At 40.3% G+C, this 12,622-nt stretch overlaps 1 protein-coding gene across 1 annotated transcript; it reads left to right on the top strand.

The window, feature by feature from the left end:
- Nucleotides 1–3,980: 3,980 nt before the first annotated feature.
- On the top strand, nucleotides 3,981–11,854 carry LOC140156910 (bone morphogenetic protein 1-like). Its single transcript, XM_072179952.1, has 7 exons — nucleotides 3,981–4,272; nucleotides 5,190–5,231; nucleotides 6,451–6,744; nucleotides 7,000–7,120; nucleotides 8,949–9,069; nucleotides 9,403–9,709; nucleotides 11,417–11,854. The coding sequence occupies exons 1-7, from the start codon at nucleotides 4,095–4,097 to the stop codon at nucleotides 11,695–11,697; spliced, it is 1,344 nt and encodes a 447-aa protein (XP_072036053.1). The 5' UTR covers nucleotides 3,981–4,094; the 3' UTR covers nucleotides 11,698–11,854.
- The last annotated feature ends 768 nt before the right edge of the window (nucleotides 11,855–12,622 follow it).

Consider the following 12,622-nt stretch of genomic DNA (forward strand, 5'->3'; position numbering starts at 1 on the left):
CAAATATCCCGAATTTGGTCATTCATGAGGAAGGAGTCAAGAAGCAACTGCTGAAACTCAAACCAAATAAAGCTCCGGGTCCAGATGGAATATTCCCGTGGATGTTGAGAATGATGGCAGAGCAACTGGCTCCGGTTCTCACCAAATTATTTCAGCAGTCTATAGATGAGGGTTTTCTTCCAACACAGTGGAGACAGGCAGACATATGTCCTATATTTAAAAAAGGTGACAGGGCTAAACCAAGTAACTATAGACCTGTCTCCTTAACAAGTGTTGTGTGCAAAATATTAGAGCACATAGTGCATTCTCACATCATGGATCATCTGGAAGAGCATAATATTCTAGTAGATAACCAGCATGGTTTCCGGGCCAAGCATTCAACAGAGACCCAGTTAATACTGACATTGAATGACTTGACAAAAAGTATGGAAGAGGGAGAAACTGTACACATGACTATTCTAGATTTTGAAAAGGCATTCGATAAAGTGCCGCACGAACGTCTGCTTAGTAAGTTAGATTTCTACGGAATCCGAGGGAATCTGCAAAAATGGATTCGTCACTTTTTAACAGAAAGAACACAAAGAGTTGTTTGCGATGGGATCACATCTGAAACCAAGCAAGTTACTTCCAGTCACAGGACCACTGGATTTTTTGATCTATATAAATGATCTTCCAGATAACCTTGCAAACAAGGCAAGAATGTTCGCGGATGACTGTGTCATCTACACAGCGGCAAAAACACAGCAGGACCTTCAAACTCTTCAAGATGACTTGAGAAAGCTTGAAGAATGGCAGAATAGATGGGGAATGTCCTTTAACGCAGCAAAATGCTACATAATGAAAATTAGCAACAAGATGCAACCTCCGGATATGGATTATACTTTTTGCCAGCAAAAACTGCAAGAAGTGTCATCGCACCCATACCTGGGAATAGAAATTGATAACAAGCTCAATTGGAATACACAGAGGAAAAACACAATCTCTAAAGCAAACAGGGTGCTTGGTTGTCTCAGAAGAAACCTATGGTTCTGCACCAAGGAAGTTAAAGAAACTGCATATATGGCTTTAGTGCGACCAATACTCGAATATGCAAGCACAGTCTGGGGGCCATACCAGGATGGAGCAATAAATCAACTTGAAGCCGTGCAGCGTAAGGCTGCCAGATTTTGCATGGGGGACTTCAAGCAAAGAAGTAGTGTGACCAAGATGATACAGGAGTTAGGATGGGATTTATTGGAAGATAGAAGGAAGCAAGCAAGACTAGCAATGATGTATAAGATAACAAACAACATGGTGGGCATAAACAAGAACGACCATATGGAGCTAATAAAAGAAACAAGAACCAGGAAGAAGAACAGCAGCAATTATAAACCAATTTATGCAAGACTCAACACATTCCAAGATCAATTAGGGAGTGGAACGCAACAGGAGAAGAAACAATCAAGGCAAGCACAATTGACAGCTTCAAGAACCGGCTCAACAGTGCAACCAAACAGAACAATTAGATAGAGACACCGTCAGACACGCACCATATATCCGCGACCATGACCCAAAAAGTTGGTGAACTGCAGCTAATAATCTGTATCTACCGACTCAACCAAGAAGAAGAAATCAAGTGGTGTGAGGTCTGTTTGATCTTGCAGGCCACTCCACAGCATGAACCATCCTAACCATTCTGTTTGCTATCCGTGGACAGAGTGAAAAAACGGGTACTTTTCTTTAAAAGGGCATATCTTCAAAAGTTATGAGCCGATTGAAATAATTGTTTCGGTTTATTAAAGCTAACGGTTAAATGCTTCTTTACATACCAACATATACTTGACCAACATTTCAGAAATAGGAGAAAAAGAGGGTACAATGAGGGGCCTCTTTTTTTGGGACACCCTGTACAACTCGTCAGCAAGTTTTTTTCTGGATCGGCATGACAAGAGGAATAATTTGGGTAATTTTTCAACAGCATTTGCGCAGTTTGAATTTATATCAAATTGCCCAATGCTGACAGAGGTCCAGTAAACTTATTTTTAAAGCTGGTGGCCTTGAGAAGCAATATCCATCAAAAACAAAACTATGGACACCAAAACAAGCTTTTGTGGCAAAATTTCGTTTGGCAGCCGGACTTTATTTGGCAATAAAAATACGCATAAAATATGTGCTGTAATAATTGTATGGAAATTTTCTTCAGTAAAGGTGCTGAACCCTCCCCCCCCACTCAATTTTTTTGATGGTAGGGGTGTGAACTTTGGGAACAAAGAACTGACTACTCTTTCTTTTGAAACAATGGGGGGGGGCATCTGACTGACTGTTTTGGCAGGTTTGGGCGCACATAGGTCGTGAAAGTGACTATTGAATTTAGGGGGCTAAAACAAACTGCAATTGAACCAAGAAAAAAAAATGAGTTTTTTGTTGTTGCTACCCCAAGAGTGTTAAATTTGGTGTCTGATATCCAACTGAAGCTTGATGGTAAAACAAATGAGCCTTCAATCTCTGTTAAGAACCTGGGTGTAACACTCGATGGTTCAATGAACATGTCCATTCATATTAGTAGCTTGTGTCAATTTCCACATTCGCAATTTGTGGCGGATACGCCGTTTTATTTCTCAGGAAGCATGTCATCATGCCGTTAGAGCACTTGTCCTGTCCCGCAAAGACTATAATTATGCTAATGCTCCTTTGTTTGGTGCTCGTGAAGCCAACGTGTCCTGCAACGTGTCCAGAATAAGGAGACCAGGCTAGTTTTTGCTTGTGGCCGGGACAGGTGCTCTGCTGATCTCCTGAACTCCTTACATTAGCTTCAAGTGAAGGACAAAATACTGTTTAAAATATTGTTGTATGTCTATAAGTGTTTGATGTACTCCACCATATTTATGTGACCTGTTCACCTTGCTCAGCGACACGGTAACACACGAAAATAGGCCTAGACTCCGCTTCTCTTCGGATACAACAAGGCTCTTGATTCCACGATCAAATAAGAAAGCTGGTGATCATTCGTTTGCTGTTTGCCGCTCCACAGCTCTGGAATCAGTTGCCTATACAGTTGAGGGAGGCGGTGGCTGTGCCTGCTTTCAAGCGTTTGCTTAAAACACATTTGTATTAATGTTGGTTGTATTGGTTTCTTGCTTTATTTTTGCTTGTATATTTCATAAGGCGCTGTGCTCATTGGTTAGAGCGCCACATAAGTGTTGATTAATAAAAACAAACATTTGGCCTTTGACCTTTTAGGAAATGACTCAAGGGTGGTACATCCTAGATATGTCAAACTATACACTTTCTGAATGATTTTCATCAATGACGTTTACCAAAACCTGATGTCATTGTTTTCACAATGTCAACGTTTGGGGTGGGACATGGTGCACATAATGCACGATAGCCTATAAAATGAAAGAGAATTTCTGTATGTAATTTTACTGTCAGGTATGTTCCCTTTTGATTTTGAGCCGAACAAGTGAGGTAAAGCAAAGAAAATTGGAATTAACTACTAGCGCTAATGCATGTTACTCCAGCGGTTATAAAATTTACATTTTTGTAATGATATTAACATCCATCAGTAATAGTGTCAATTGGAATTATATGTGATGCGATCAAGCAAAATCAGTCGGAACTCGGAAATATTAAATTTTTAGCAAACACTCCTGCAGCACCCCCTCCCCTCAAGCTGAGCGATAACGATTGGTTTTTAGCCAATGAGATAGAACTCCGTGAAAAGTGAGCTACCTTGTTGGTCAAATACCAATCGCTAAGCGACGAGGTATAAATTCGGCTTATTTTGTAACACAGCAGAGCCTGACGGTGCATTTGCAAATTCACGTGATTCGTTGCAGGGCGTATTTCAATTGGTTCGTTTAACACCTGTACAAAATAATTATTTACCTGGTGTGCACGCTGTGCGCTCAACAATAGGGTTTGTGTTGGTCAATGGTTATAGTGTCGATGGTGTCAAATAAGTGTACAACTTGAGGAATTTTTACAGACAGTATAAGTTTCCGCAGGACAAATTTCACGGCGCAGTGTATGATTTCGAGCCGCAAATTGAGCGCTGCATATTTGTATTATATATCGTACCAGTGACAGTAAAACATGACTGATTGTGTTTGATCATGAATTGGCATTCGGTGATTTTAGCATACGTTTTGATTCCTCAATTGATATCATGCCGACCAGTATTGGATCCTCGTCTTAATATGGAAGGAATTGATCCAGGCAATAACGATCATGAATGCACCTATCCAACTGCAAGTGATGAAGAACCACTGCGGCCATGGGAAATAAACCAAGGTATCGGGGAGGTAGGATAGTTTAAAACTTTGTTACGGAACTCGTAGCCGAGGTGAACGGTTATGGTCTTGGCGAAATTTGGGTACCGTTTTCAAGACAGTGGCGTAGCCAGGAGCAAGGGAATTACAGCTGTCTCTCCCTGTAAGAAGTCTGGTCAACTCCCCCATCCCATTACCACCCCTGCCATGTGGGATGCTGATACCGACCAGATATTTAACATTTTTAGAACCTTTTGTGCTATTTAGCCCATATTTGACTATTTTTGTTAAATTTTACTCCTTAAAAGTTGCAATGCCCTTGCCCTTTCCCCGCTCTGAAAGTCCTGGCTGTGCCTTTGTTCCCAGAAAAGACAATTTGTTTGTGTATCTTTAACACTATTTTTATTTTTACATAGAATTGTGTAAAGGTTTTTCTCAGTCGATTTAAATCATACTGCAGTTTAGTTATCTAATATAGATGATTTTATTTCGCAAGAAGCATTAACTACATTCATGTGACGTGAGCGCAGCAGCATTTTCGTGGCTTGTTATTTTGCAAAGGTCGCACATTGTAATGCATTCTGATATGTTATTTTCAACAAAAAAATGAAATTCGCTTTTGTAGATCCACAAATTGTCGAAAAGTTTTAAAAAACCAATTCCAATATTCTGAAAATGCGTTGGTCCGTTTGCAGTATTATTTTGTAAACTACAAACACGTTCTTCGAATTAAATTGAGTCGTTATAACATACAGTGACAGGTGATGGGTCAAAAGTTTAATTTGTACTATCTCAACCACTGAGTTAAGGTATCTATTTTTATATTCGGAATCATTGAGATCACTGTAAGAATTTGGAAAAAAAAAAATGAAAAAAAAAACCTACGTACGACTTTATAGCTGAAATTATATACTCACTCACATTATTTTTCATTGCCAGGTTTATGTCCGCCTGCCCTCGTTCATCTTTGTCTCCCACAAGGTAAGTTCATTGGGTTTGTAAACAAACGCACAAACAAATAAACAAGCAGAACATAAGAAAGTGCATTCATCATATTCATTCCCTGCTATACATTGTGGCTTTGAGTATCAAAGTGTGTAAACTCGGTAAATGATCAACAACATTTTGTGGCCATAATTTACAAATTTATTGCTAACAGGCGTAGGTAACGTAATGTGATTCAATATTGTTCTTGCGTACGAACAATATCGTAGTACGTTAAATCTGAGGCTATGACATACGTCTACTAAAGGTGTGCCAATTTAAAGATGGGTGAGCTGATCAACAGCCTCATCCCCAAATAGAGATTTTGGCATCAGAAGAAAGCTCATATTTATTTCATAATCCCGGTGAAATTTTAGGCCCAAAATATATTCCGTTTAGATGTTATGATTGAAAAGTGATAGCCTCATTCCCAATTGTGTTATACCACACATACCGTTCTATGGCTGTTTTGAAACACGTTTTTACTTTCAGTATCAAAACGGCTGGTGCAATTTACTTCAAATTTAATTTGGTACAGGCCTCAATGTGAGGTACAATAAAAAAAACACAATATGAAAAAAATCTGACTACCTATACCTTTAAGCTAAAGCTCCCCCCCCCCTCCACATTCCACTAAATTAGCACGGGTTACACTTGATATACTATGGGGGTACGGTGGCATGGCGCAAGACTTCGACATATAATTATGAGATATGACTCGAGTCGTGGGTTCGATTCCCTCAGTGTCAATGTGTTGTGCACTTAGGCAAGGCTTTTCATTCCTAGTGCCTCTCTCTTTCTACTCAAGTGTACATGTACAAATAGGTACCGGCTTTATTCAATGCTGGGAGGGTAAAAGAATCATTGTGGAGGCTCACTGCCGGGCCTCACTGTCCCGAAGCAACATTTAAATGGAGGAGTCTGGACCAATCGCCTCAAAAGAGAGATGGGCACTTCGGCCTGTGAAAACAGGTTCGTCCAATTTACCTGTTTTACACTCTAGGTCATTCAATTGAAATTATCCCAGAGGTACGAGTCCCCAATGTCCGGCGCTCCCCAACGTCTCTTATACTAAGGTGGTCCAAGTTTAAAACCTTTGTCCATCTTATCTGTGGGCGTGGTGGTCGAGACTATACCATGTTCACTCGCCCCGCAATGTGAATTTAATACCATTATCGATCCTATGCTTCTTTTTTTATCATTATATTTCATTGAGGTGGACCATCCACGTACGTTTCACCATTCTTTGAGGGTGACATAATAATGAGTTGGGAAGATCGGAGAATTATCACACTCACACAAATGCAAGAAAGACAACAAGAAAGCGATAAAGCAAAGAGCAAGAAAACCGAGATGTCAAGCAATAGAGAACAAGATGATAAAGGAGAGAAGAACACGAATGACGCTGGATCTAGCACAACCCGCGGGAGGACAACCCGTGCGATTCATAGGGAGAAAGCTACATGGTGGCGAGGTGGGAAGATACCGTACGTTATTGACGAAGCTTTTGGTAAGACTTTGTCTTTGTTTCCAACTGTGCGCCATTGAAGAAGATCATTGCTTTCTTTTATGTATTCAACCTAGCGCCTTCTCGTTCTTTAACACTCTTTTGATAAAGGTAAGTCCAAAAGCTACATATTGTTCTTGAAAACACAAAGTTGTTTGAAGCCCGTTGATAATGTTGATCAATAGGAATTCACACCTACAATGTTCGCGCAAGAATATCCTACGTCAGTTTGAAGAACTTGTTTTTTGTACACTACAGCTGAAGACACAGCAAAAATGATCAAGCAAGGCTTACGTCACTGGGAGAAAATGACATGCATTGAATTTAAAGCTAAGAAAAGAAAAGATAAGGACTACATTAGGTTTATCTACCAACCAGGGTAAGTACTTTACTTTTTCCTTATACGGTACTGTTATCCACCATGCATTGGCGCCTTCATAATGTCATAGGGAAATCCCAGAGGGAAGTAGAGTCGTCTTCTCTGGGCTATTCGCGTTGTTTGCCACAGATTGATTCCACTCAAAAGAGCTCTTTCCCGATTCCACCTATAGCTGTCCATCTCGTCCTTGGTCTGCTTTATTTAGTTCATGTTGTCTGTTGTAAACTTAGATCCTGTTGAATGGGAAGATCCATTTACATTAGGTGACCAAACAATCTAATCTGATACGCGTGGTACCTTTTTCTACATTATCATCATTTTTACAATTGAAGACCTAATTAAAAAGACTGGTTGCGTCAGACGTCAGGGCAAAGACACGGCGTGATTGGTTGTTGGCCTGTGCAGTACTGTATTTTTCGTCTGGTTGACAGGACGTCATACGCAAACTTGTCTTTAAATTCTGTCTTCAATTATAACGTTGTCCTTCGTCAGTTGCTCTTCTTTGGTATCTCATTCACAGGAAATGGATTTGTCTTTTTGTTGAAAGTGCAAAAGCAATACATTGTGAAAAGTTTTCCATGGATATGCTCTGGGCGTTGCTTGTTTTAAATGGAATGACAGAATGTGCAAGTGGGTACATTACAGTACCCGGGTTACAGTAGTTACTATTTGGCATGCTTTTGCATGCTATTTCGCTTTGTTGATCTTCAGAGGAGACCGATCTAATGATTTATGGATATTTGAACTATTTCGTGTGCTTCAGTTTGTAAACTCTTCAACTTAAGTTTGGAAAGTTTTGGCAAGCATCTATATCTCAAATTATTTGTACCATGTTCATATTGTGTTGCATATCAATGGACAGCTAATATGTTCCCCTTTACAATGATATTACATTTGAAACAATCACCTTGTGAATGTATAGCGGGTCTCAAACAGAATGTGCCAAATTGACCATTATTCTGTGCTCGAACGCTAGTCACTGGTGTAGGTGGGAACAAACATACGCAGCCACAATAGCTTGGCTCCTCCTCCTCATCATCATCATACTGCTCACCAGCCTGGTCACACGTTGCTGTGGGGATGGCACTTCCTCCTTCAACCAGGATTCGTCGCAGGTCATTCAATTTGGTTGCATAGGCTACTCTGGCACGCACAGCACGACCAATCTGGTTCCATAAATGTCCAATCGGGCTGAGATCTGGGTTGATATTAGGCCATTCCACTATCTCTACTCCCATATTCTGTGGGTAGTCGTTGATTACCCTGGCTCTGGGGCGAGCGTTATCATCTTGGAGGACTGCATTAGGTCCCAGATTGCGAAAATGGTCAATTTGGCACATTCTGTTTGAGACGCCACTACATTCACAAGACGTGTACTCAGCCGTGAAAAAGTTGATTGTTTCAAAAGTGGTGTCATTGTACAGGGGAATATTATTCCCCTGTACAATTGATATGGAACACGATATGAACATGTCACATAAATAATCTGAGATATGTTTGAAAAACTTTCTAGCACTTCTGTCTTAGCTACGTATAAGTTGACTTTCATGTTGCGTTGAGTACTTTGATATGTTATTAGTCTTTCGTAGTCCATGTGAACGAGGCTCTGCAAATAGGAAGTCCTATTATAATAGCTGTCATCAATGTCTCCATTGGCTGAATTGCATCCTTGTTTGTGATTTTGTATATGTACATTATATCAAAAGGATGCTCTTTTTTTCAAAGTACATGCATTTCCTCTAATATAATGCTGAAATGTCCACTTGGCAATCTTCAACATACTCTTACTAGGAATCTAACTACGGTGTAAAATATCCAATTCTCGCAGGTGTTGGTCGTATGTTGGTAGACAAGGTGGGGAGCAGTTGATATCCATAGGACCAAGTTGCAATATATTTGCGACTATTGTACATGAAACAGGACACGCCATTGGCTTGTGGCACGAACAGGTATGACTAGAACGCTCCTTGGATGCCAATAATCGGTACCAGCGATAGCTTTTAACATAACGAGTCATTACGCCTGATTCCACTTTTCAGAAGTGAAATTGCACAACTAGGGTTTCAAATATAGTGATAATACGACTCGACTCAAGTTACCTGAAGCGCTTTATCTCTGATATTAAACATGGATACCAGTACATTTAACTTAAACTGTTACATGTGTTACTTGCTTAATAATGTTACTACTGTTGTTACATAATAAAATACATAGAATACACCAATTATTGAAGACACAACTTTACACTCATCTTATTTTTCTCTCAATCGTGCATCATACAGAGTCGCAGAGATCGAGATACATACGTGAAGATTCTCTGGGAAAACATTGCCTCCGGGACTGAAGACAACTTTGGGAAAATTCCAAAAATAAACGTGACCTCACTTGGCTATGCCTATGACTATGAGAGTATTATGCATTATGCACCAAGTGCTTTCAGCATCACTGGTAAACCAACTATTAAGATCAAGAAGATAGGCAAACCCCATGGGTTCAGGATGGGACAGCAACGCGGGTTGAGTGCTCTTGATGTTGCACAAGTCAGAGGAATGTACAAGTGTAACAGGAAAGACGCAGCAACTCGTAAAGGTAAGATGGTTACCAAGCAGAGTTATGAAAATTAGCTGAAAGGAAACAGACTATTTTGTAGCAACTTTCAATGGAATTTGTTACATTTTCCCTTCGATGTGACACGTTTCACTAGTTTTTCCTATATGACGCTACGCCAGTGGTCGGCGTAGCGCGGCGTTTTGATGATTTTACAAGTGAAACTGGCAACCATTCATGGTGGCCTAGCGGTACGGGCTCTGACTCATAATCGGAGGGTTATGGGTTCAAACCCCGGCGGTACCAACGTGTTGTGCCTTCAGACATGGCTCTGAGCTTCTATTGTTCCTCTCTACCCCACATACTGCAGTTACTGTCCGTTTTCCTATACACAATACACAGTGCTCTCACCATTGACGCGTGACCTCTACAAATGATGTATGTTGGAAGAATGGGCACTTGCCTAGTTAACATCACTGTGTGAAAAATAACCAGCCAATATTTAACTTATTCTCCAAACTTCTAGCAAATATATTTCTCTAACATGACCTAAAATTACAGCTAGGTTAGATGTTCAGAAATAGTCGCACTTTTGTAAAATATGAGTGAGGGCAAGGCATAGCTAGCCAACTCCCCGTGTTAATTGAATGGAGATTTGACCGAAAATATTGGTATCGGACCGCTCACTTCTGAAGGATGCCACAAAAACGGTACAAGCTACATTTAAACTATTCTCTGGCAATCATCATGATGAGTTTCTTATATAGTATGCCGAAATTGGGTACTGTAGGTGATTGACAAAGGGTCGCACTTTTGTGTTTTAGGAAGGATATGTAAACGACAGATAACACCAAAAATATGAAGAAATTATTTCCAAACCGTGTTAAGTCAACAATCATTATGTTGCTCATTTTCAAGAATGCTGGTTAACAAAAAGCAGGCCATTGTCTCATTTCGTGAACAAAGGTCCACTACCATTGTTTCCTTGCGTTTCCTTTATAATCGGTTACCCAACTGAAGCTGTATTATAGCAGCTCATTGCTATATCGCACATATAAAACAGACACATGTGCACAGCCAGAGAAGATCCGATTTAATCAGTTGAGCTGTTTCAATGAGTGTTATCTTGGTTTAATAGCTTTAAATGGGGTTTAAGTCCTGCAAAGGTCGAGGTGAATTCTACTGTAGACATGACTGCATCATGAGGTGTATAAATGGGTGGAGAGTACTCGTTGTGTGGGATGAATGGTGGATCCCCAACAACAACATTCACGGATGAGCATTGATATAAATAGAATGCCGCAATACCGGCATTTTGGCCGCACTAGCCAGAACTATATACTTCAGTTCATCTGAAATGTTGTTATTCATGGAGTGGGTCTGTCACTTTATATACATAATTGCGTAGCGTAATACATGTGTGTAGCCATTTCCTTCCAAATACAAAAGCCTGGTTAGCTTGAAATTCGTCCACGTAAATGATGAGAGCAAAATCGCTAAAAGCGGTCCTCCAATCTGCACTTCCCACCACGCGTGAGTCATTGCCGGCCGATGGGATATTGCAGTTGAGAGATACAGAACACAAACTATTTTCTTCATCCTATTTCTAGGTGATTGAAATAATAAATTACAAGTCATGTATGTATAGTTTGTAACAAAAACAAAGTTTGTATGGCACATCCAAATGGCAATATCCCTATTACCATATGGCACCCTCTGTTGCTATCTTTTGTTTGTTTTGTTATCCAGAAAAATGCGTCAAAAGCAAGAAAGGTGATGGGCGTGAATATCGAGGCGAATTGGATTACACAGTTGACAACGTCACATGTCAATATTGGACATCTCAGTGGCCACATCAACATAAAACCTATGACACGGAGAACGAGGCTAAAAATGAGAAGAAAGGTATCGGTGCTCATAACTATTGCCGGAATCCATCGGGACACAAAAAGAAACCATGGTGCTTCACAACATTGAAAGACGTGCGATGGCAATATTGTAAAGTAAAAATTTGTAAAAACAAACCTTAAAAAAGAATACAATAGTCAGATGTCACTTAAAAGCTTTATTTGTAGTATTGATTACAGCTTTAACGAAATATGATTTTGAAAACAAAACCTTTGTTTTAATATAAAAGTGTTCTGATTTTCCCGATTTGTTACCAAAGACCCCTTAAGGCCATCGCCGAAGCACACCGACACCGCCTGGCTAATAATTATTTGGTGCAGCAGAGACACTAAAATGAATACACGGGATCGATACACGTGAATTGCTATGCACGATTTTGATATCAGACGAAAATCTTCGGATACCGGGTTAGAAAATGATGAATATCTCCCGTAAATGAATTTTTCTCAAGAAACCAGATGTGGTCTCATACACTTGAAAATACGTGTTGAACAGATATGATGGTCGCTAGAATGCGCTTTGAAAATTGGCCGTGCGCTTTGAACTCAAAATCGGACCAAAAGTCTAATTTTATATTGCGTTGGTCCTGTATGGACTACATCGTGTAGTACAGCTGCACTCACTACTAGGCAGTATAAAAGTCGATGACCATTGACCTCAATGGGGTATACAAGCTTATTCACGCACAACCAAGATCAATTACCCGGCTATTGTGAGTAGCCTTAGTCATGTCCCTCGACTGATTATTCGTCTCAAAGAGCTTCAAAGGTCTGAACCAAATGGCCAATCGTGGCTGTGGATTCAACCTACCATGGCGATTTCTGCCATGAAGATATAGGGTCGATGACACTGTGCGAAGTACCTTGATGTTACTTCTCTCATCATGGGAAGAACGTTGCTGCTAAACCCCAAGCCCGAGTAAACCTTCTGAAGAGACTTGCTGGCACTGGTTGGGGAGCATCTCTTACCACCCTACGCACATATCAACCCTCGCACTTGCGTACTCTACTGCTGAGTATGATGCACCTGCATGCACAAGATTGGGCT

This window comes from Amphiura filiformis, chromosome 7 (assembly GCF_039555335.1).
Source record: "Amphiura filiformis chromosome 7, Afil_fr2py, whole genome shotgun sequence".
Taxonomy (NCBI): domain Eukaryota; kingdom Metazoa; phylum Echinodermata; class Ophiuroidea; order Amphilepidida; family Amphiuridae; genus Amphiura; species Amphiura filiformis.

Coding starts and splice junctions, on each gene's coding strand:
- LOC140156910 (XM_072179952.1), top strand. CDS start 4,095: ATGAATTGGCATTCGGTGATTTTAGCATACGTTTTGATTCCTCAATTG. Junction 6,745..6,999: donor CGTTATTGACGAAGCTTTTG/GTAAGACTTTGT, acceptor TGTACACTACAG/CTGAAGACACAGCAAAAATG. Junction 9,070..9,402: donor TTGGCTTGTGGCACGAACAG/GTATGACTAGAA, acceptor TGCATCATACAG/AGTCGCAGAGATCGAGATAC.